At 40.7% G+C, this 25,780-nt stretch overlaps 1 protein-coding gene across 4 annotated transcripts in view; it reads right to left on the bottom strand.

The window, feature by feature from the left end:
• GOLIM4 (golgi integral membrane protein 4) overlaps positions 1 to 25,780 on the bottom strand; it is a 78,524-nt gene that overhangs the window by 19,970 nt on the left and 32,774 nt on the right. For 2 of the 4 annotated variants that reach the window (XM_046001911.1, XM_046001912.1), the window contains exons 2-7: positions 11,245 to 11,319; positions 10,035 to 10,084; positions 8,658 to 8,711; positions 7,182 to 7,332; positions 4,089 to 4,171; positions 3,483 to 3,566 (exon numbers count right to left, since the gene is read on the bottom strand). In XM_046001911.1, the coding sequence (XP_045857867.1) occupies positions 3,483 to 3,566; positions 4,089 to 4,171; positions 7,182 to 7,332; positions 8,658 to 8,711; positions 10,035 to 10,084; positions 11,245 to 11,319 (497 nt within the window). The remainder of the gene's footprint in view (positions 1 to 3,482; positions 3,567 to 4,088; positions 4,172 to 7,181; positions 7,333 to 8,657; positions 8,712 to 10,034; positions 10,085 to 11,244; positions 11,320 to 25,780) is intronic. The other 2 variants (XM_046001913.1, XM_046001914.1) reach the window with 1 other exon arrangement.

Below are 25,780 nucleotides of genomic sequence, written 5' to 3'. Positions count from 1 at the left end.
CAAGTACAAGTTAGGAAAAAGATGCAGATTATTTCCATGCATTAGCTATTCTCACTTGGACACGCTTAACCATTTTTAAGCACATGCAAATGAGAATTAGATATAAAGGGAACGGAGGGAAAAAAAAAGATCTAAGACAGATGTTAGTTTCTCATGCTATGTTAAACAGTCAGAATTTTTATAAATAACTTTCTGGTATAAATATCATTATTAAAAGATTGTTTGCCATCAGTTTTATAGGATTAAAAAAATCTGTTTAAAAATTCACACAATTACAAAAATACAAGTGCACGTATCTTTTACCAATATGGTCTGAGTAACGTTTTTCAGTGAAAAGGAATCACAAGTTTAAATAAGTTTAAAATAAGCAACTAAGTAAATCTTTATGTATATTTAGTTATTTATTTATAAAACCACTCAGGCCATCCCCACACCCCCATCAATCTGTGCTCAAATAGGGTTCCCTAACTTTCCAGAACGCTTCTGGTATTGTGTTCTGCAGATTTAGGAAAGCAACAGGATCGGTATGAAACAAGCCTAGATTTTTATTCCTCCACTGTGAACCTCCTTTCACTCAGGTGATAAAGCCACTGATGTAAGTACTGAAGTACAATTAACTCATCCAGGTGTGTCTGTGCGGTGGTGGTATGTATGTGTGTGCATGCACAATATCTTTAATACAAGGAGCTAGAAAGACAGAAAAAAAGTCAAATACCTTAACTAAGAAAATCAATGACACTGCTCATACTTAGTTCATCATATGCACCAACGCTGTTATCCTAAACAGAAATGCTGTGTGTGTAAAGACACACACCTACATAAACACATACGAAAAACACAGAAATCTCTTCTGGACAAGTTTCCTAGCCAGGGAGCACACCAGGGCAGTGAGCGGAGGCTAGAATCCAGCTGATACTCCCACCGCCCCCGTCGTGCACTCTTCCACCTGGCAAAGGGGGGGCACTTTTTTATCCAATTCACACAAAGGGGCAGTAATTTTCTTGCTAAATCTTGCTAAATCAGAAGCGTTCATCCTTGCAGTTTGTATAAAGGTAGGCCATATAGCTAATAGTGGCCCTTATCCCAGAAATCTATCAAAACATCTGCAAACCAACTTTGGTGGTCAAAGAAAATTTTTTTAAAAAGACATCCACATAGTGATACTTTTAAGAAATTTTTCTTCCTTCTCTTCCTCCTAGATATATATTTGAAAGCAGTTATGCTGCAGTACTCAAATACTAGTGTGCCCTGAGAATCCCAGAAGGATCATGTTAAAAGTGCAATCTCCTGGGCCCCCACCCTAGAAATGATCACTCAGTAGGTGTGGGGCAAGGCCACACAATTACACAGGTAACTGTGATGCAGGAAAGTCTCCAAAAACACCAGCTGAAGAGTTACACATGGCATGATGTCAAGAGGACTTAAACTCTAAGCTCCGTTCTGGTCACTGATCTTGGGCCAGCTGTTTTATCTCCCCTCGACCTCCTTTTATTTAGTTATAAAAAGGACACAATGTAATATAACTCAGTAGACTGTGAACATTAAATAAAATTCTGTATAGAAAGTTCTTATGATGATCCCTGACACACTGTAAACTCAAATTGTATTCTGTTCTTTTTTACTTTTAAGATTGTATTTATTTATCAGAGAGAGAGTACAAGCAAGGGAAGGGGCAGGCAGAGGGAGAAGCAGGCTCCCCGTGAGCAAGGAGCCAGATGTAGGGCTCGATCTGAGAACCCTGGGATCATGACCTAAGTTGATGGCAGATGCTTAACTGACTGAGCCACCCAGGCGGCCCTCTATTCTGTTCTTGCTGTCCCCTCACTCAACTACACTTATAAATTAGGTTGTCAGGCACCTGGGTAGCTCAGTCAGTTGAACATCCAACTCTTTGTTTCGGCTCAGGTCATGAACTCGGGGTCGTGAGGTTGTGCCCCACGTCAGGCTCCGTGCTCAGCTCAGACTCTGCTAGAGATTGTCTCTCTCCCTCTCCCTCTGCCCTTTCCACCATGCACGCGCACTCTCTCACTCTCTCTCAAATTAATAAATAAATCTTTAAAAAAAAATCAGGATGTCAAGTCACAGTCTCATAAGATGATTTACATAAGAAATGTAGACACTTGAAGCAGCATTTCTTTTCTAAGAAGATCCAGGGAAAAGTATTAATATGGGGATCTGAGGTGGGACTGTTAAGTACTACACCTAGTTCTGGCAGAATGATTTAAAGGGGGTGGTGGGCACACCAACTTGAGCCCCTTCTCAAAGAAGCAGAAAATATTTTTAAAGAAATAGAACACTACACATAAGTTACATTAGTAAAACCTTTTTCTATTGAAAAATCTTGTCCGTAAAACTGCCAGTGTGCTTACTACAGAATTTGGTTTTGGTCATTAAATGCACTATTTTACTTACATTTCTCTGGATTTTCACACTGTTGCTTAGTCTAATATTTGAGGCCATGACAGCACACAGAATATTCAAATTGGTTTGTCGCATTTTTCAGCATGAAAAACAGTCTCAGATAAAATAATATTTGGTAAAAATTTTATAAAGAAGGTTTTAAATGATCTCTTAAAGCCAATTTAATTTGTACACCTGTAAAAAATTACCACACAGCTACAGTTTCATAGGGATACTCAATGGCTACCTTGAAAAGGAGTCCCACGAACACAGATTCTACAGTCTATGAGATGGTCAAGCCCAGCGTGTTCTACTTTTTATAATTTTACAAAGACAAAAATTTACACATGGTCTCCTGGTAAGACAGATAGCTGGTTTTCCTCTTAATTCCTCCAACTGAAAAAAAGTACAAACCTAGTGACTAAGCTAGCCATCCCTGTTTGTTTACTTCTTCTAGAAAGCTGTAAAACACCGTATGGTATCGTTCATTTGTACACTCAATAAATAACTCCTGAGGGCCTGCGCTGTGCCAGGGAGTGTTCTAGGCTTTGAAAAACGGAATTTACGACTCATTTTCCCTTCTCCACTGACATGAGATCTCTTATTTTCTGTAATTTGGCCAAGAACACATAAGGCTAGTACTAAAAAGAGTGTGTGTAGGTTGGGATACGGAAGCAAGGGAGGGAGGGAAGGAAGAAAAAGTCTGACAATAATTTGTTTGGTAGCTAGCATCATAAAATCCTATAGATCCCATAAGAATCATCACAGGTCAGAGAGTGGCAGAAGACCATATATATGGATTAATTTCTGTGATTTAAACAAGCATTTGACCATTGCATGTAGGGGCTAGTGGAGGGTATAGACAGTCATGGGTACCACACTACCAGTGCAAAAAAATAATCAAAACCTTATTTTATAGTCTCTTGACTGAATTTTGAAAGCATGCATGATCCTCAGGATCAGGAGAGGTCTGTCCTAAGAACTCATTGCAGATTTGCTTGTAAGAGACTACATGCATAAAGAAATTCGGAAATGTTAAGCAGATTGTAATGAGAACCGATAGAGGCTGCTACCCTTCTAACCTGTGCAGCAGCTAGCGCACTCTTGTGGTCTTCCAAAGTCACTACAAGTTGTTCATGCTCGGAGAGTAAATTCTTATGCTGTTGCTACACAAAAAAGAATTTTTACATGTTGAGATTTAACATTCTAAGACAGATTCTTCTTTGGCTGACAGTGGTATGAGCACCAAACGTAGTTTGCTTCCCTGCTTGTTTGCTGTTCTTGAAGCACTTGCTAAGTGTAAAAATCATTGTAGAGAGAAGACCATAAGGTAGTATTCTGAAATCTAAAACGAGCTTTCTAAATATCATAATACCTTACAATGAAATCAAAACTAAAGGAACAAATACTTCACTATTAACAAATCTTTGTAAATAAAAATCTTATTAAAACCCAACCATCTAGCCAAAGAATCACTTTGGTACTAATGAAAACGTTTGGATTTTCAAACCATCTTTTAGCTTCTAACGCAGATGTGGTAAAAGTAGCGGGCACACTCCAGGTTTATGCAAAGCCCAAAATAACAAGGTGGGTTTGTAATGCAGGTCAATTAGGGAGTGACTCATAAAGCTGTTCTACAAAGTAAAGCAGGGCAATACTAAGCAGTCAAATGCCAGGTTTTGTTTTACCTTGACGTCTTGGAGCTGTGTATGCATGTCCTGGTGTGCCTTCCGGAGTTGTCTATTCTCTTCTCTCAAATTGTACACGGTTTCTATTTGTGGGGGGAAAAAATCATGCATAAAGCCTTGAGATTTTTCTGGCTTCTGATTCCATTATTTTCATATCTAAACCTTCACACAACTATTTTTAGGATTTGTTTTGAACTTTGACAGTATTTTATGCCATATCAAGAAAAATTCTATTATTTTGGGATGTGACATGGATTCAGCTTGCCATTCTAATACAATCTGGTTCAGCAGTTTAAATACTTTTAAGGAAGCTACACACAGTGCAGAAGTTAAGGATTTCTAGTTACTCAGGAGTTAAAAATGAAGTATTTCTGTAGTAAGCAAGTCTTCAGGAATAAAATGTAACAGGCGGGGATGGAGTAAGATTTGAGTCTCTCCACAAATTAAAAAGAAAGTTAACAAAAAGTACAAATCCTATTTCTCATAGCATGAATAAGTTCCAGAGACCCCAAAAGTATTTTAATTACAAAGACAACACAAGAAACAAAGAGACAGAGAGAAACCTCATTTACCTGCTTAAAAATCCTAAGTATATTTTCTTTCTCCTACCACTGAGTTCTTGCCCAATACAAATTCCCCTCCCAATAGCAATAGGACAGTTCTTTCCAGGGCAGCAATGTGAGGTTGTAGCTGTCTGAGAAAAGTCCTATAATCTCTTTAATCTCAAGCCTACTGTTCAGGGAACAGCCTCGGTAACTTAAAGATTCCAGGCCCACCTCTCCGACCCTCTTGGTGAATTTCTTACTTTTGCTGTATCTGGACATTAGATGTTATAAACTGACAGTCCTGGGGCTGAATCCAACTCACATTCCCCCCGCGCCCCCCTCCCCCGCCCCTGCAGTGTCAGCCTATGAGGAGTTTTCCACATATGAGTAGTTGGCACTATTTAAAAATCAAGGATCTGGGTTTACTAAGACCTGGCAACATGAGGCCAATTCTCATGACAAGACTCAGCAGAAGGTGAATGGTGGCAGGTGACAACATAATTCATTTTTCAGTGGGAGACACCTTTGAAAGTGAAAGGGGAGGCTGTTACTGATGCTGAGACAGCAGGTCTGAATCTGCACTGTGCTGGGCAAGCTGTCCCTGAGTGGCAGTCACTTCCTGCAGACAAAACCCTAACTCTCCAGTGTGGCACTCAGCACTGAAGCGAAATGCCCGTCGCCGTCTCTCACCACATTTTGTCATTTTTATGCCTTTATCGTCCCTGCCTCACCCCTGAGCTCTGGATGGCTAACTGGGTGTAGGGGAGAGGTCGAGAATAAGGTGGGAAAGGTTCTAACTCAAAGGTCAAAATAGGACACCACTGGCAATCCAAGGGGACTGTCAGTGTACTGTTGGCTGGATGGGGCTTCTCACACACACATGCACGCACACACCACACACGCATATACACACGGGCATACAGCTCTTGCGTAGACATGGCCCAACTCACTCAAGACCACCTTAACCCTTTGTAATCTGCCTCAATGGCTACTCAACTCTTGTGTGCCTTTTTGTTATAACTTACTATTTGAAAATACTTATGGACAAAACTGCACATGAAAGTACAGAGAAAAGGGGTGCCTGGGTGGCTCAGTGGGTTAAGTCGTTGCCTTCGGCTCAGGTCATGATCTCAGGGTCCTGGGATGGAGTCCCACATCGGGCTCTCTGCTCAGCAGGGAGCCTGCTTCCCTCTCTCTCTCTCTTTGCCTGCCTCTCTGCCTACTTGTGATCTCTCTCTCTCTCTCTGCCAAATAAATAAATAAATAACTCTTTAAAAAAAAAGAAGTACAGAGAAGATCAAAGTACTTGTCACTCAGCTTCCTTCCATGATGATATTTTATATAAAATCAAAATATTGTCTGGCACAGTAGAATTAAGTGGACCACAGACCTTCCTTGGATTTCACCGTTGTTTTCACAAGTACCATGTGACTTTTTAAACCAATTCTCATACTTCAAACCTATTTAGCACCTGAATAGGTGACTGCAGAGTATTTTTCTTTTTCAGAATTTGCATATACTCAGAGTGATACAATTTGTTTCATAATACTATGAAAACACCTCGGGGCACCTGGGTGGCTCAGTCGGTTAAAGCCTCTGCCTTCTGCTCAGGTCATGATCCGAGGGTCCTGGGATAGAGCCCTGCATTGGGCTTTCTGCTCAGCAGGGAGTCTGCTTCCCCCTCTTTCTCTGCCTGCCTTTCTGCCTACTTGTGATCTCTGTCAAATAAATAAATAAAAATCTTTATAAAAGAAATACTATGAAAAGACCTCAAGCTTACACTGATCGTGTGTCAGTAACTGTCCTAGCTGCTTTACATAAATTATTTAATCCTCGCACCAACCCTATGAAGGTGATAACTTTTTTTTTTGGTTATTTATTTATTTATTAAATAATTTTTTATTTTTTTATTAACATATAATGTATTATTAGCTCCAGAGGTACATGTCTGTGAATCGCCAGGTTTACACACTTCACAGCACTCACCGTAGAGTTGATAACTTTTTATGAGGATACCAGTTCTACAGATGATGACCAGGAGGCCTGTGGTGATCATACCATTTGTCCATGTCATGTAACTAGTAACTGAAGAGGCCAGGGGTCACCAGGGCAGTCTGACTCTGGATCCTGAGCTTTTCAGAGCTACTACTAGCGGTCAACAGGTAGTTTCTTTGGCCCCTCGGAGATCAGGAAATGCATGGGGTGACCTTGATCACTCATCACACTGAATGCGGAGCACTGAGGGCATGTTGTGAGTTGGGGTCAGAGATACTAAGTATCTTACGACACATGTAAAATGAGAACTGTCTTGCCCGGTGTGGCCAATGTGCCCCATTGAGAAACACCAAGTATTCTATTCCGTTTCCTAAACAAACCCCAAGGGATAAGGATAATTGTGAAATGTTACAAAGAAGTAAGTGGCGGGTAAAGGACCACCTTGGAAATGTGAATCCATCACCATGCAAACAAACCCAATTCTACTGCTTTACTGAAACACTAAACTGAGTAGTTATTTCCATATAAACTAGCTAATCAGACTTCCAAGTACCTTTTAGCTTAGAAAGCTCTTGTTCTTTCTCTTGCTGTAGCTGCAGGTACTTCTGCTTATGGTCATTAAACGTCCTACTGAAGTCTTCTCCTTGTTTGCGATGTTCCTCCTCCAAGTCGCTGTGCTGTTTCTTCAGCTCCTCGTGTTGACTCTGCAAAGATGAGAACCTGAGCAGAGATGTACATTCTCTAAATTACACCACAGAATCTACAGCCTTTCTCTCTCAAGAAAGAACAGATGAAGCAGGAGGCTCTGTTTTCCTTGGGTTGCTTTTAATTGAGGCAGCTCCCCTCCATTTCCCTTACATTTCAAATCAGGGGTTTGGGATCATGGCCAAAAACAATTTTCCCCTTCATTTTGACTGTCGGTAAAAACAACAAGAAGTTAGAACTTAGCCATGGGAGATGGAAAGGGGAAGGATTGGGGAGACTCCCAGCAGCTCAAATTGCTGTGGAGACAAGGTAAAGCTAACAGAAAAATTACCCCTCCACAGCTATTCCAGACTTCCTCTTTCAATCTGATGTTTTCCCAGCAACACTTTTTATTTCCTTTCTTTAATTTTCAGGCTTCCTGGTAATCTAGTTTTAAAAAAAAGAGAAAGATTTCTTTCCCTTTGGGGGAAGTAATACACATTGTTTATGGAATGATTCTTATTTACCTTACTCCTAGTCATAATATGACACTGAAATCACAATCTAGGTATATCCCACAGTTCCAAATGCTAATGTTAAAGGATGGTCTGCTTTAATCCATGCACAGCTTTCTTGATAGAGGAAAGCTTCTGGCTTCCATAAAAAGCACTCGCTCTCCTGATACAGGAGGAAAGACAACACCAGACAAAAAGCGAGGCAGGCAAGGGAGGGAGGCTGGAGGCATGAGATCATGGCAGGGTTTGCCTGCTGTGCAGCACACTTGATGGCATCCACTCCTCTCTTCTATCTTGACAGAAATCATGCATCTCTCCCTTCCACTCTCCCTCTCTTTCTAAGTCTTCTTGACACACAATAATGAGTTTTACCCAAGAACCAAGGACAGAGAATCTTTAAATATAAATCGTGTTCCTTTGGTAGGTAAAAGGACACATTCAATATTAGTAACATGAAGGAGGCGTTTAATCGTTCTACTGCCTCCAATGTGCCTAAGATAAAAGAAACATCTAAGGAAAACCACTGGGAGAAACTGAGCAAGCAAACACAAACAAAAAAGCCTTAAAGGATAAAGAGAAGAATAAAATGAAAAATTCTGTGACCAGAGAGACTGATTTACAAGAAAATGTAAAACAAGCTACTAAGATTGTTGAAATTGGGTGGTAAGATGAGGGAACATTACAATTCTACGTCATTTTTAGTGAAATATAACTTTAATGTACCATCCTACCACCTAAATCAATTTTCTGTAAGCTTTCCTTAATCACTTGAGTTACTTAACTCTTTCATTCATTCATTCATTCATAAAGAACAACTTTAAATTACTCACTTTCAACATCTGATGTTGCACATTCAACGCACTGTATCTACTATTGGAATCTTGCTGTAAATGGAAAAGAAAATAGTTAACAAAAAGATAATGAATCTAGCTCTCCTGCTAAATATATCTTAAAGCACTTAACAGAAGAATTCCATTTATTTCACTTATATAAGCTACAATGAATTCTATGCTTGAACCATGATTTCTCTGTGGCCATCTCTCTATTTAATGGCAGGAATGAAGCCTTAACATTCCTGTAAGCTTGCTAGAGTTTAATAAAGAAAAAGCAAGACATGGGATCGTACAACAGCGTTGTAGCAGGGGCCCTGGAAATGATTTACTTCCTCTCTCGAGAAGAGCTAATAAGGCTCTTTGCACAAGGAACTTGTCCTGAGACAGTCACTGTGCATGACTGATACACTGTGCCCAGCGCTCCGAGGGGACGTGGGAGTACACTGACTAGGTCCAGGCCCCACAAGCTTTACAAGGCTTAAGAAAGGGGAGAGAAAATGTGCTTTCCCTTCCCGGTGCTTCAGTGGATAAGGAATTCTCCACCTATTACTTTACCTAAATGAGACTCCCATTTCACAGTGAAGAGACAGAGAAAGGATAAAGAATAAGCCAAGGGCAAACACTTCCTTTAGTAGCAGAGCCAGGACTGAAATGAGCCTAAGCATGCTCCGGTGGTATAGGTGTGAGTCCCAGCTGAAGATCCTGACACGTGGACCCCACGGACCCCACACACATCCATAGTCCTGGGCAAGCCATAAGCAGTCTGTGCACAAGACACCCAACCATCTTCTCCCCTTGCTGGGTCATCTACCTGATGCGCCATAACCCCCGCTTTGGCTCCAGCACAAACACACCCACAACCAGTTGTTTCTTCCATTTTTTACAATTTCTAAAATGAACTGCAGTTTTGCTCTGTTGCTTTATTTTATTGTTTTACTCTTTTACTTTACAAAGAAGCTATATTATGAAATACAAACAGAAAGCATACAGTTTTAGCTGGGGCTTTTGGAGGAGGGAAGATTGAAAGCTGACAGCCTCCCAGCTCTAGGAGGAACTGACTCTTCTCAGTTTTAATACCCCCAAAATGTCAGTGTTTCATTCAACTAATGGTTATATATTTTCGTTGAGTAAGAGAAAAATTTGCTTTTCTCCAGTTAATTTGGACTGTGAGAGTAACACTGCAGGATTTGGGGGGCAGCAATAAATACATACGTGTGTGTGTGTGTGTGTGTGTGTGTGTGTGTGTGTGTGTGTGTATTTCAGCCCTACAGTCCCAAGGATCAACATAGTTTTTTTACAACAAAAAGATTTTACAAATATTACACTTCCCTCTCCTTTTCATAAAATAATTGGGGAAAAAAATCCAAAACTTACCCTTCCTTTATTTAGTGTTTCTTGGGCTTCTAACTTATAAACAAGAAAATCTGAAAATAAAAAGTGGAGAAAACTGAGTGTAATTAACTCATTCATATCTTCAATAAAGAAAATGTACATTTTAACCAAATAATTAAAAATGAATTTAGAGTGTGCACTCTGTGATTAACTCTCCTTGAAATTGAGAAAAAAAAAAAAAAGGCACATCTAAAGACAGAGATGATTTATTGCTATCCACTAGATGGCATGCTAAAATCACTCAGGACTTGAAAAGAGACCTCAAACCATGGAAACCATCTTTAATGCTCTTAAGCTTTATTATCCACTAGATGGCTCTATAAAATCACTCTGCATTTAAAGACAAGGAAAATCCAAATCCTATCAAAGTATTTTAATGATGTTAAATTCCTATTCTTCATACAGGTTTAATCCAAGGGTCAGTAAAACATCCTAACCCATACTGCCCTCCCCTTTTCCCTCCCTCTACCCCCATGGCAACATAATTAAACAGAATACCTAATTTATATTTCCTCACACGATTTCATAAAACATGAGCAAATAAATAAAAATAAGAATGTGGATCATTTGAAATCACATGCTGCATAAAGCCTATGCTAGATACTAATTTTTCACATGGAATCAATCAGCTGTGCCAAGAAAACCTTCACAAGATGAAAACAAGTGTGTAACTGAAAAGATACCATATCAAAAAAAAAAAAAGAGAGAGAGAGAGAAGCCATACAATGTGATCAATTTATTACATTGTAAATGTATATATCTGTATGTATGTATGTGTATATCTACGTGTGTGTGTATATGAACATATAAAATCTGTCATATTCCAGACAACACATGCTGTTACTTCCTGGCTCTATATGGGCAGAACTTTCAGGCATGAGTAACATATGTGTGTAATATTCAGATGAAAAGCTCTTTATTTCTGATACAATATGTGTAACCAGTAACGTGAACTACCTCAAGGCGGCACACCGAATGAAAGATTCGGAATCCAGTCTTGAGCAGAAATCACTGTGTTGTACGATGCATAACATGGTGCTTGACTTTCTCTGTCTACCTATAAAAGTGACTTAGAGTTGATCTGAGAAATTTGTTAACAACAACAACAACAACAAACCAGTAAAGTTAGCACACAATGTTTCAAAGGGGAGTATGATAAAAAACAAAGAACACAAACTGCATTTATATTTACCTTCCTTTGCTTTCTTATGTTCAAGTCTTTCCTTTTGCAAGGATTTCTCTAATCTTGATCTGTGTTCATACACAACTGAAAGAAAAAAGTTAAAATTTGTCTGCAAATAATTAGAAATTCTAAAGTAAAACTAGTATCAATTTCAACATGGGGGGGGAACAACACTTTAGAGTCTTCACAAATAAAATAAAAATGTGTGCATTTAGAAGTTCCATATTCTGGGTAAAAACAGCCATAAATGACAAGTCTGAGCTGACTTCTGCACAGTACGCTCCTTCATAGAAGCAATACTCTGAATGTTCCCTTCTTTCACCTTCTTTGCCAGCTCCTTCTCAAAACCTTCTCTGTGAGGTTCCACGTCTTTTGTTGGGCAAATGTGTCCACTCTCTTGACTTCTACCACCGTTTGCACCGCAGTCAGCCCCACATCCATATTTCTAACTCCCACCTCTCTCTTAGGTATTAGAACAGCATTTCCTAAAGACTCCGGGGTTTTTCCACCTACATATCCCATGAGTACTGCCAAGTCCACATGATCTGAGCCAGAACTAAGGCTACTGGACCCATGAGAAAACCTCAGCAACCCTACTGGCATGAAAGAGATGATGCATTCCACATCAAGGAAAACACCATGAGAAAGCCACAGAATGAAGTGGGGAGGGACTCTAAGAGAACCCATGAAGGTCAGGCAAGACGCCAGTGGCAAACTGATGCCATGCTGTCAGACTTTCCTGTCCTCGGTTATCCCCACCTGCCCTGTCTACACTGAAGAAGTCAGTGTCGCCTGGTGAGCGGAGAGGAAGTGTGGATGTCCTGGGGGAAAACAGGGAGGAGGAGGAGCTTATCAGATCTCTCTTCCCCATCTCAGGCTGCACATCTACAGCAAATAGGAGCTGGAACAGTGGGAAAAGCTCTGCCTTTGGAAGAATAAAATAATAAAATGGGCATTTTATTTATATAATAAAATGTATGCATATGGACTAGACCAGATGTAATACTTACTAGACCGAGACTGTGTTTATGGATAAAAGTTATTAATACTTCTTTTTTTTTTTTTCCTAATCTGAGAGTTGAGAAGTATCCAAGACCGTGTAAAGATTTCATTCTGGGACAGAAAACCCAGCCTCACAGAGTGGTTTGTAAAAGGCGAAGAAGGGGGAAAAGGGCAAAACCTGAATTTCTGTGGTGTGCTTTGAGTCCTGTTTGTGCAGCATTATGGTGACATACGATCTCATTCCTGGCCAAACTAAGCCAAAGCTGTCATTTGGTTCTCCTACCAGTCTTCAGCTGCCTTTAGCTACCTAAGATAAAATGCAAACATCACTCACGCACTCACCAGGTACAACACACCCAACGGCCTGACACTACTGGCCTTCCCACAGTCATAGCCATTCCCCTCCCTCACACCTGCTGTAACTCCTTGCTGCTCGAAGGGATGCCCTGTCCCTCTGGCCCTTTCTCCAGGGTCACAGCTGCCAGTTACCAGCTACTGCTGTCCTCCTTCCAACATGCCCAGCATCTCCTGCGTCCCCCACCTTTTCCCCACGCTGCATGTCTCATCTTGTCAAGCCATAGAAACCTTATGTTTCCAGCGTTCCCTCTATAGCTACCACAGCCCCGACTTCTACTCACACTTCTGCTAACATCTCTGTGCACACCCCTCAGAATGCCTGCTACCACCCAAACTGTCATGGTGTCATCCGCCGGCAGTGTGTGTGACTGTCTCGGCTTCCCCACCAGCCTTAGTCTCCCACTAGTCAACCCAACTGCTCCAGTCCTTTCTCCAGCTGGGTTCTATTTTCTTTGCCAGACGACCTCTTCCCCCACCAGTGCTGTTACTATAAAGGATCCAATGCAACTCTGCATTTATTGAGCCCCTACTATGCATCTGGAACCATTTATGAGCAGAAATGGAAAAAGAGACATGGGCCTTGGCCACAAGCAGTTCAAGTTTAACACAGTAGATGGGTTAGGTAATTTTTTTGGTATAATTAGAGCTAAATATATTTAGAATAATAAAAGTATATTTAAGCCCAAGAAAAGACAAGGATGAGCTCCGGGTGGGAGAACATCATCAGAGGTAATCATCTTGTGGCTGGCTTTGAGAATGAAGAGCAATTTTTTTAATACTTTTTTATTTTTTTATTAACATATAATGTATTAGCCCCAGGGGTACAGGTCTGTGAATCGCCAGGTTTACACACTTCACAGGACTCACCATAGCACATACCCTCCCCAATGTCCATAACCCCCCTCCCCCTCTCCCAACCCCCCCCCAGCAACCCTCAGTTTGTTTTGTGAGATTAAGAGTCTCTTATGGTTTGTCTCCCTCCCGATATCATCTTGTTTCATTTATTCTTTTCCTACCCCCCAAGCCCCCAACGCTGCCTCTCAACTTCCTCATATCAGGGAGATCATATGATAATTGTCTTTCTCTGATGGACTTATTTCACTAAGCATAATACCCTCTAGTTCCATCCACATCATTGCAAATGTCAAGATTTCATTTATTTTAATGGCTGCATAGTATTCCATTGTATATATAAACCACATCTTCTTTATCCATTCATCTGTTGATGGACATCTAGGTTCTTTCCATAGTTTGGCTATTGTGGACATTGCTGCTATAAACATTCGGGTGCATGTGCCCCTTCGGAGCACTACGTTTGTATCTTTAGGGTAAATACCCAGTAGTGTGATTGCTGGGTCATAGGGTAGCTCTATTTTCAACTTTTTGAGGAACCTCAAAAAGTTTTCCAGAGTGGTTGCACTAGCTTGCATTCCACCAACAGTGTAGGAGGAACGGTTCCCCTTTTTCCACATCCTCACCAGCATCTGTCATTTTCTGACTTGTTAATTTTAGGCAGACAATGAAGAGCAATTTGATAGAAAAGGGTGCCACAGGAAAAAGGCATTTCTGGAAGACATCACAGGGCAAAGGCACAGAGGTCTGAAATTGGGCTGAAGGTAGCCGAACTCCAAAAAGCTTGATTGTAAGTCCACAGATTAGAAATTACATTTTTTTTCTAAATAAATCTATATGGTATATAAGTCCCTCTGCCAATTTCTAAAAGCCTATTAAAACCAAGGAGTTCCTTGAATTGGTACTAACAGTATCATCTGGAATGATGTGTGGAACAAGGTGGAGGAAAAAAAAGATTAGCACTATAAGGATCTCACTAAGCCAAGCTCTAAATTGCACGCTCACAGTCTTTGAGAATTTCAGTTGGGTAGGAAAAATGTACAGGGAAACAGGTATATTACAGTGCCATCCTGATATTCCAGAGGCAACAACAGGATGCCACAGGGACACCTGAGCCCTCCCGCTGGGAGGAAATACACTCCTTGTCCTCTAATCCACTGGCCAAAGTTCCCAGGTCTGGGTGGAGGGTCATGGAAACATAAACAGGCCAGTTGAAATGGAATTTTGGAGCACAAAGTGGATATACCACAGGTGATTTCAGCAAGCACGTACATCATCATTCAAAGAAAGGAACAGGAAGAACAGTCGAGATCTTTTTTCCAACCGAACTGAAGTGGCAGTGGGGGTGGGGTGAGCCCAAGTGTAGCGGCTCCCAAGGAGGCCAGGACCACTAGAGGGAAATGATTCCAGCCTAGAAACACCCATGATTTTAAAAGACAGCAGCACAGTCAACAAGACAAACGGGACAGGGCTGCTCACCAGCCATCGCCAGCCACCTCAGACTCCGAGCATTAAACTTTATGGTAATAACAGATGGGAAATAACAGAGGGGGAATGCTGTGTTTGCACATTACAATCTGGTGAAATTCTTTACTTAATATATAGCAGCAATCACTGCAAACTCGCTGTTGCAAAGTCAGCCTTATATGGGACTTGGTAATCAGGTAATGATTGTCTTTGCACTGGGAAGCAGAAAACTCATCAGTATTATTTCATCGTCAGTGAGAGTGGAGGGTCCACTTGATTACACCAAGTAGAGAAGGACTACAGGGGGTGGGATGACAGGGTGGGAGACAGTGCTCCATTCTCTAGTCTCTTCCCTGCAATGCAGCCAGGTAAATAACGTGCCAACAGCCAGTCCAAAGTACCCATTTATCACACTGAATCACACAACTGTCTTTGACAGTTTTATGCTCCTTGGGAATTTACACACTCAACATATTAATAGCAGTGTTGTCTCAAGAGCCAGAAAATCCTAGGATACACAGTTATAAACTTTCATAAGTAACCTAAACAGATGCTACACGGTATCTACAAAGAGACGGACATGTTCGTGGATTACAGTCAAAATTCAAAGTTCTTGGGAAATCTGAGATATTCACGGATGAATAAGAAGGCATCACTAATAGCAAGATCTAAGGCATGAAGAATGTGGTTTTGCAAAGGCAGTGAAAAAAAGATGTGGTAAACGGGAATAGAGGTTATGCATACACACCATGAGGTAACTGTACTATGAATGTTCTCTTCCTCGGAACTGGTCAAGCCATTATTATAGCACCAGTTTCTAGTCCTGACGTAAAATAACTGAAGAATGCAGGAATGGAGTTTCAGGGTGGAAGAACATGAGCAAGGGGGAGGTGAGAAAAGGGAGTGGCAGTGACTGACAGAGGTGGGAAGTGGGAGAAGTGCCGTTCCTTCCTCAAGTACAGAAAAAGGAAAACGAAGCCAAAAAGAGCCTTAAAAGATAAGCTGAGGACACCACATCAGGGAAAGTGAGAGTGAAAATTCACCCTTGGAATTGCAAATTCAAGAAAGAAAGGGAGAGGGAAAGAGGCAGGCAGTAACAATGCTTGAGAGCACAGACTCTGGTGTCTGGATTCAAATTCCGGATCTATTCCTTATAGGGTACGCTGTTGAACTTCTCTGTACCTCAGTCTCCTGACATGGTATGTGGGAATAATGACAGTATCTATCTCTCTGGGTGGTTGTCAGGGTTAAGTGAGTAAATATGTGCCAAGTGCTGGCACAGAGTAAATGCTCGAAAATCCGAAAATATTGTTTTCTCCTATCTGTGGTGCCTTAAAATTGCCAGAGAAGGAATCAGTTTCAACTCTAGAATTAAAGCCTAATAATAATGAAGTAATTATATATATGATAGATAGATAGATAGATAGATAGATAGATAGATAGATAGATACACACACACACACAGTTATATATGGAGAGAGGGTAGGGGACTCGAAAAAGTAATGGAAAATTAATCCCGCTTCCCTTTTACTTAAAATAAATTTTCCCTTAAAAAAAAAAAAAGAAGTAAATAATCAGTCCCACAGCTCCAAAACTCATAAGGCTTTTTTTTTTAAATAAAAACTGAAAGACAATAAAACAGACCAGATAGAATTTTTTTTTTTTTAAAGATTTTATTTATTTGACAGAGAGAAATCACAAGAGAGGCAGGCAGAGAGAGAGGAAGGGAAGCAGGCTCTCCGCTGAGCAGAGAGCCTGATGTGGGACTCGATCCCAGGATCCTGAGATCATGACCTGAGCCGAAGGCAGCGGCTTAACCCACTGAGCCACCCAGGCGCCCCCAGATAGAATTTTTTATACCTATAGCTCTTCTAGAAAATTTCCCTATCAACTAAACACACACATACATACACCCACGCTACCCTTAATTCTTTTAACATGCATTCTCCAGGCTTTTGAGCTAGTGATTTATCTAGATAGGTTTACTGTTTCACTTAGAAGGAGGATCGCTAATCAATCCTTGTCACCTATCTCTATTTTTCTATTTATACTCTGAAGTCAAGGGCATTAGTCAAGATGAACTAATACTGCCAGAACCTCTACAACAAAAAAGGTACATAATGAATATTCTCAAAGCACCAGACAGGTTTAAGGAAAAATAAGGACAGAAATAATGATTTAATCTTGGCATTCAAGATTTTTGATGCAGAATAAGATTGCAATGGAGATAGGATTTGAATCACAAGAACCCATGAGAAAAAGATGAGGATGCATAATACTCATCATCTCCCCTGCTTTCTGAAAAGGAGTTTAATATTTTCCATGCAGTGGAGAATGGAAAGGGGTTTTACTCCTTCAAGCACTCAGGAATTTAAAATCATGCCAACTTCCTACAGCAATTTTCCATTTTAACTCTGACTTCCTCTGAAAGTCACAAGAGAAATTAGCTGTATACATCCACTTGTGGGCAAAATACATATCCATGACATTTCAGGGCAAACTGCTCCAATGCAGAATTAAAAAACAACACTCCAAAATTAGACAGAAAACACTGTTAAGTGTTTTAACACCTTAAGCCAAGGGAGGGCACTGTTTCTTAGGCAGAAGCAACAGCCCATAAAATTTTGCTTGACGATAACATAAGGTTTTAACTTTATAAAAAAAACAATTGTATGAAAGTCACACAATTCAACTTGTGAAAACATTAAGAATTGCAAGTACCTTTATCACTTTACAGATTATAAAGATTAAAATGAACAAATCTGTGCTTTTGACAACTGTGGTTGAAGGTCTTTTTTTTTTTTTAAGGTTTTATTTATTTATTTGAGAGAGAGAGAGAGAGACAGAGAGACAGAGAGAATGAAGGGAAGAGGGAAAGGGAGAGGGAAACTTAGACTTCGTGCTGAACGAGGGGCCGGACGTGGGGCTCCATCTCACAACACCAAGATCATGATCATATTGATCAGAAAACCAAGACTCATCCACTTAACTGACTGACCCACCCAGGTGCCCCTGTGGTTAAAGATTTTTAAGTAGAATAGCAAGAGGGATGACAAAAAGGAAGATATATTGAAATCACTTTAGTTCCCAGAACAGAATACTTTCAAAGATTTGTTTTGTCTTTGTTTTTAGGCCTAAAATAGCAGATATTTATTACGGCCTTTAAAAACAGTTTTCTGTTGTGGTTCTAACTCCCCAGATGTGGGGTGGAGGACAGCTGCCCCCTCTTCCGTTAAACAAGGACTTGGTAATTAATACAAAGACAACATCATAGATCCAGTTTCCTAATTACCTTTCCTTCCTTCATAATTTTACCTCATAAGGAGTCTGAGAAAGAACAGAGGAGATCTCCTTGGAAAATAACCCACATAAAACAACTAAGTAAAAGCACAAACGTGGCGACATTTTGAGGATCTCACTGGATCCTCCCTCCAGCCTCCAGGGGAGGCAAGGGCATCCTAAGGCTCTTGTCAGCATCTCAGTCTCAGCCCAGCTCCTTCAACAAAGTCTCCCCGCCTCCAGCACCATCTTCCTAACTTCACTATGACCTCTCACAGTTACGTCCAGCTTTTACTTCTCACTCATCCTACTTTTACACCTTCCAGTACAATTTAACCTTTCCAGTCTGCTTGACAATTTATAGCTGAATTCAATTATGAATTAACCTTTTCCTATGGTTAGCTCCCTTTACTAAATTACATATTCACATTCGAGGTCCGGGGGGCAAAACTTTGCAGTGGCTTCCTATCACGCTCTGAGTGAAACCCAACCCCCCTCAAGGCTTTACCCGACTGTTCATCCTGCTCTGGCCTGTCCTTCCTTGAAAGGGGCAGGCACCCTCTCACCTCAGCACCTTGTACTGTCTCTTGCTGGGGCCTCTGCTGCTCCCTCTCCAGGTACCTGCATGACTGACTCCCTCATTTCCTGCAGATCTTTACTAAAAAGATGCCTCCTCACCAAGTCTTTCCCTGGACAACCGAGTGAAAATTGCAACCTTGTCCCCACCCTCAACACTTTTGGTCTCCATTCCTACTTTATTTTTCTCCTTAGCATGTAACACTCTAACACACACATATATATATATTATATTTATATAAAATATATTTCTATATATACTTATGTATTTTTATGTATATTATATGTATTATATAACACTCTAATATATATTATATATACACACGCCTATATATATGTGTGTGTGTGTATATATATATATATATATATATATATATTACCTTTTTGTCTCATTTATTGCCTTTCTATGACACTAGAATGTAAGTTTAGTCAGGGCAAGAATTTCCGGTTTGCCTTCTTTCACTCCTGTATCTCTGGCACATTAGATTGCCGACATTCGATAGGTAATAAATGAATAAATGAATGAATGAATGAACTATATGTGCCTTGAAGGCTGGGATTGGCTATCTCTTTAATCTTCCTCGTCTATATCCCAAACCTTCATTACTTTTTTTGTCTCAATACCCCAGTTCCTAATACCTAGTGGTATTCCATAGCCATTAAATGAATGAGCACATTTAGAAGATATTTCATACTTTGGCTCATTTGTCTGTCATCCTTTATGTCCGGGCACTTTTAAACTAAATTTCCACATTTGTTGGCTCATTAGGGTTCGCATATCACAGAGAAGAGAGAAGTAACAGAATAGAGATTAAATATAAATTTATCTGTTGATGTGCAGGCTCATAAGATTAGCATTAGTTAAATCATAGCCCTGGAATATAGATGCTTTCAGGATGCTGAGAGAAAAAAAGGACAGTCTGATTAGGTATTTTTCTACTGCATGGCAGTTGAAGTTTTTCCCTTTTTTGGCTGCACAATAAAGTTCCTCTAATAGCTCACACAAGTGTCTATTTTTAAGTTTGCTAATGCCTACAGTTTATGAAGTTGTTTAAATGGAAATTTTAACCGTGATTTGAATGGTGCTTGACTGCCTTTTCTATTTTGGATAAAACTATACCCCAGGCTTTCCTCACGACACTATCTGAGAGTCGGCTTTTTCAAGTAAGTATTACATTAGCTGACTTAAGATATATTTCTTCATACGAGTTTTCTTTCAAGTGGTGAGCTACTAATAATTATTCTTTTTTTTTTTAAGATTTTTTATTTATTTATTTGACAGAGAGAGAGATCACAAGTAGGCAGAGAGGCAGGCAGAGAGAGAGGAGGAAGCAGGCTCCCTGCGGAGCAGAGAGCCCCATGCGGGGCTCGATCCCAGGACCCTGAGACCATGACCTGAGCCGAAGGCAGCGGCTTAATCCACTGAGCCACCCAGGCGCCCCTACTAATAATTATTCTTATCATTAGATTAAATCTATTCACTTCTCATGAAAGGATTCTTCTCTTAGCCCCTCAGAGTTATATTATAGCCCAGCAATGTTCCAGGCACCTTGGAAAACACAAAAGTGTAGGACTGACTCTTATAGAAAGTTTGTAATAAATAAATTTGGGCTGTGAGAAGAGGCAAAGTCAGGTAAAACAGTAAGAAGACAATCAGAGCTCACCAAAGGTTAGATGAGCTGACATAATGACTTGCTGAGCCAGCAGATTTTTAAACAGACTCTTTATAAAAAGAGAAGAAAAATATCCTCCTGTCCCATGAAAATGCTGTACTCTACAAAGCAAAAATTATATATGTAAATTATATACACATATGCATATATATTATGAACTAAAGGACACAGTTAATAGAAGCAAAAGTATTCTAAAATTAGATGTATATAAATAGACCCTGTACAGTAATATTCTTCTTCTTATCAAGCAGTCAGAGTTTAGCAGAACAGCATCATGGTGTTTTAAGAAATAATGCATGAGAGAAAGATAAAGAGGGAAAGAGGCTTCTGGTCACCCCAAACTGATGCAAGGATGTAGAAGAATGACCTTCAGATGGGCTAAAATATGCAAAAGCACATTGGTTTTATAAAGGACTGTGCATTTATGGATACACTTTTCAAAACCGATGTGCCTGAACCAACCAGAGAAGAGATTTCCTTTTCCTAAATGATCTGATTTCATCATGGGAACCTGTCTCTATGGGTACTTCCACCAAAGAGGAAACAAACCACCTCAAGCACTCAAGTACCAACTCCTAAGAGGTGTCTACTTGGTACAAACCTGCATCACAGAACGTAACCAAAGGAGGGCAGTACGAGCCAGGCCACAAGTGACTTCTCTTTCAAATCAACATAGCAGGACACAAGCAACCCCATCTTCATCCAAACTCCCTTTGTCATGTTTCTACCTCAAGATATGAAAACATGCAATATATCTTGGAAAAAGGTTTCATAAAAATCTGGCTTATACAGAGATATTATCTAAGGGTACATATGTATTATATCCTAAATCTTCATTCAACAAATCAAATAACTATTCAGTGAACACTTACTAGGTGCCAGGCACTGGTTCTGATATTTGGGAATACGTTACGAGCACAACATTAAAAAAAAAAATTACCTTTGGGGAGCTCATATTCTGGCAGATACATAAATGATCGGGAGCTAATGAGTGTCGGCAGGGGGACAGGGTAAAAGAGACTGGAGGTATGGGAAGGATGCGTCACATTTCTAAATTGGTTATTCAAGGCAGGACTCACTGAGGAGAAGACATCTGAGCCAAGACTTGAAAAAAGTGCAAGAGTTACTACTACCAACATCTAGGGAAAATGTTCCAGATATAAGGAGTGGGCAATGCAAAAGCTCTACTGGGAAAGTATACTTGGAATGTTCTAAGAAAAGCAGGGAAGTCAGTGTAGCTGAGATAGAGTGAGCTGGAAGATCAAAGGGTGAAGGTAGGGAAGGGCCATCTTCCCATAAATTGGGATGAGCCTCGTCAAACCTAGTGAGGACTCTAGTTTTTACTCCAAAACCTTTTGGAGGGTTTGAGCAGGAATATAGAGTGATGACGTAGATCTTAAAATAATGATCACTCTGCCTACAGAGGCGTAAGATGCGAGCAGTTATTAGCAGGTTTCTGCAGTAATCCAGGCGTGAGGTACAGGAGAATAGGACCAAGGTGCAGGCTATGGGAGATTCTGCATTTATACTGAGGATAAAACCAGTGCATGTTTATCAGCTGAGATGGGGAAGGCTACCGGTGGAATGGGTTTGTGAGGAAGATCTGGAATAAGCAATTTAGTGATGACAGAGTGATCTGCTCAGTCTGCAGGAATCAAGATAGACTCCTATAGGTAACACCTTGTGTGGATGCTGAGAGATGATGATGGAGGAAAGAACACAGAAAAATACAGACAGTGGAGAAAGAACATGCAAGAGCACTGAGGCAAAACCAAAAAATCTGGGGGTGCCTGGGTGGCTCAGTTGGTTAAGCCTCTGACTTCGGCTCAGGTCATGATCCCGGGGTCCTAGGATTGAGTCCCGCACGGGGGTCCCTGCTCAGTGGGGAGCCTGCTTCTTCTTCTCCATCCGCTGTTACCCTGGCTTGTGCTTTCTCTCTCTCTCTCAAATAAATAAAATCTTAAAAACAATTCTGTTTATTCTATTACTCAAACTGAGTTAAGAGTAACTTTGTTAATAGCACAGATTGGGGCCCAACCTGCATCTACTGAATCAAAGAATTTCCAGGGAAGATACCTGAGAATCTGAATATTTAGCAAGTGTGCACCCACCTGCTCCCCACCCCCATGTACTTTTATAGCAAGTTCTGGAAACACTGTTAAACAAAGGGATGATAGGAAAGTGAGCAGGGTGGGGAAAGAATGAGTGAGACAGGGCTGCAATTGACTTGATCAGATCTGCATAGTTGCCAGAAAATAAGATTTATGGGTGGTGCATAAGACAGAGAATCAAAGAGAGTATAGAGGTTGATGGATTAGTCAGGAGGTCATTGCAAAGACCTAAAATAAAGTAACATGAAGGTTAAAATTCCATATTGTCTGATATAAGATGATCTCCAGTCATGCCAATAAGACAATCCAATTTTAAAAAGCTGATTGCTTTCCCAACTGGAATATACAAAATTTTAGAGCCATGAACAGGAGTAGGAAGTGAAAAAGAAGATGAACAGACACTTAAAGATATTCTAACAGTGCATGAAAAAGTGATCAACTAAATTCATCATCAGGGAAATCAAATTAAAATCGTAATGTGATACTACCATTCTCCCCTCAAAATGGCTTAAATTTTAAAAGACAGACAATACCAAAGGTTGGCAAGAATTGCTGATGGATGTGTGAGTCAGTGCAACCATTTTAGAAAACTGTTTGGCAGTGCCCGCCAGAGCTGATGAACGCAGACCTTGGGGCCAATAAATCCCACACCTAGGCATGTACCCAACGAAATATATTAATTTAGTTACCAGAAGTCACAAAGGAGAGTCTTAAGAGCAAGTCCCAATACTGGAAACAATAGTCCCAAACTGGAAATAACACAGTCATCTATCATAGGAGAACAAATAGGTTGCAGTTGTTCAAAGAAATTAAGTATCGCTCAGCCATGTGAACTGTAAGAACACAGATGAATTTCACAGACCTAAGGCTGAGGAAAGAAGCCAGACAGCAAAGTGGTACTTACTAAATAATTCTACTTATGAGCAGTTCAAACACAAGCAAAGCGAATCCGCGGCGCCAGAGATGGGATGCTGTTCACAGCTTGCATATGGCAGTAGGAGGCGGGCAGCCAGTGATGGGGAGAGAACAAGAGGCAGCATTTTTGGGTGAGAGAAATGCTCTGGTTCTTGGTCTGACTGCTGGATACACTGTCTGCTTTGTTTAAAATCCACTGAGCTCTATACTTAGGATTCCTCTACCGTTCCAAATGTATACTTGTTTATAAAGATAAGGGTATTTGTCGTTTTCAGTTCAAGTCATGGTGAAATATAAAACACATTTAGATATGCAACTCTTTTTCGACCCACTTCTCTCCAAACACCATGACTCAAACCCTTCACCAGTGTGTCTGACGACCGTGTCTACAGTACCACAAGTCAGAATTTTTGTCCTCTGAGTTTTCTGAAGCACACCCATCTTCACTGGAGATGCAGCATTTGCAAAAACTCTGTCTGAGGCTATCACTGTTAATGTCCCGAGCTGCAGACATTTGGTAAAAATCAGAAGAGTTGCCAGTTTCATTTGTCCTGTAGGTGTATGTATATTCAGGCTTTGTGTATCACTAACTCGAATGTACTGGGGTTCCTTTGGAGGGCTGGTGGTAAAAAGGCTAGTCTATAAAAACATTCTGCATTTGCAATTGGAGGACACATTCCTGGGAATAAATACACTATTCTAAGTGCTATTTCATCCTTAAAAAAACAAAAAACAAAAACAACCTTTTCTGGTCAGGTGCCTTCCATAAATATCTAACCACATCAAACGAGGTCATTTTGGGCTAATGTGTCTTCCTCACACAGTACTCTGCTGTTTAAAATAAAGCAGTTGGGAAAGCACCCAGAAATAGCAGAGGCTTTGTGTTGCCTCCAATACAAGTCCCCCTCTTTTTCTGAGGAGTAATTTTGCAGGATGAAGGGAACCTTGCGTGATAATATTCAAGCATATGCAATAATCATTAACATAGGGAGAAGAATGCCCAGAAACCAAATACATTTAAGGAAATCAAATCAAAATGCCTGAGTGACTGATTCAAAGTGCACCATGAGAGTGGATCCAAGGATGGTACAAATATTTTTGACCTAGGCTACCGTGTGAAAGATGGATCCAGGATCAAGGAGGCCTGGGGTGGGACAAATCACGTGTCCCCTGTTGGACATGTTTAATGTTTGACAGGGATATCCAGATAACACAGAGAAACTTGAAGAGTAATCTAAGAAACACTTGTGTTGTTGGCAGCAAGAAGGTCCTTGCTGGGAAGGGCCCTGTCACCACCTCTTCCAGGTCTAAGACCAACATAAGGACCCTCTGAGGTGACCCTCAGCCTATTCCCCACAGCCACTCATACTCTTCCCGATATATCTTTGTCCTACCGCCACCAAACTGCCTAAATACTTATGGTTACAACAGAAGGGAACTTAAAAAATAAAATAAAATAAAATAAGAGACTGGGAATAAAGTCAGCACGGAATGTCTAAAAGTTACTTCACCAGTTTCACTGGAATTCTTACTGATAGCCTCAATTCTCTTTGCACTTGAAGCCATTCATTTTTAAGCTTTCCTTTGGGATAAAATATAGTTAAGTATATTTCTTTATACTTTCTGCTACAGAAAATGAATACCTTCCTAATGGTTTAAGAAGAACACATGTGGGGGCGCCTGGGTGGCTCAGTGGGTTAAGCCTCTGCCTTTGGCTCGGGTCATGATCCCAGGGTCCTGGGATCGAGCCCCGCATCGGGCTCTCTCCTCGGCGAGGAGCCTGCTTCCCCCTCTCTCTCTGCCTGCCTCTCTGCTTACTTGTGATCTCCATCTGTCAAATAAATAAAATCTTTAAAAAAAAAAAAAAAAAAGAAGAAGAAGAACACATGTGGCTCTAATCAGATAAATCACCTGCACGGAGACACTGGACACTGCCCAGCTCGGGGCAGGGGGTTACCTTTTAGTCACTGATCATGGCATATAATGTAGAAGTCCTTAAACTAGAAGGCTGGGACCACTGGGTGAGATCCTCAAAGGTCAAATATAAGAAAGGGCACACTACGTACCCGGAGCTGTGGGCTTGAGGGTGACGGTGAGAGATTTTTGATAATGGTGTGATGCAAGAAGAATACAGAGGGTTTTGTGAAAGCATACTCCAGTGAGCAGTCCTTGGGATACTTCCCTTATACTGGCCTGGGTCACGTACATAAGATCACGCATGACATGACACCCAACCTTCATGAGCATCTGCCTTCCCTGGGACCCCTGGAGGCCTCCCTGAGCAGTGTGGATGCCGTTCTCCCTCCCACAGGC

The sequence above is a fragment of the Meles meles genome, chromosome 4 (genome assembly GCF_922984935.1).
Source record: "Meles meles chromosome 4, mMelMel3.1 paternal haplotype, whole genome shotgun sequence".
NCBI lineage: Eukaryota > Metazoa > Chordata > Mammalia > Carnivora > Mustelidae > Meles > Meles meles.
This window is presented reverse-complemented; position numbering and strand designations above follow the sequence as displayed.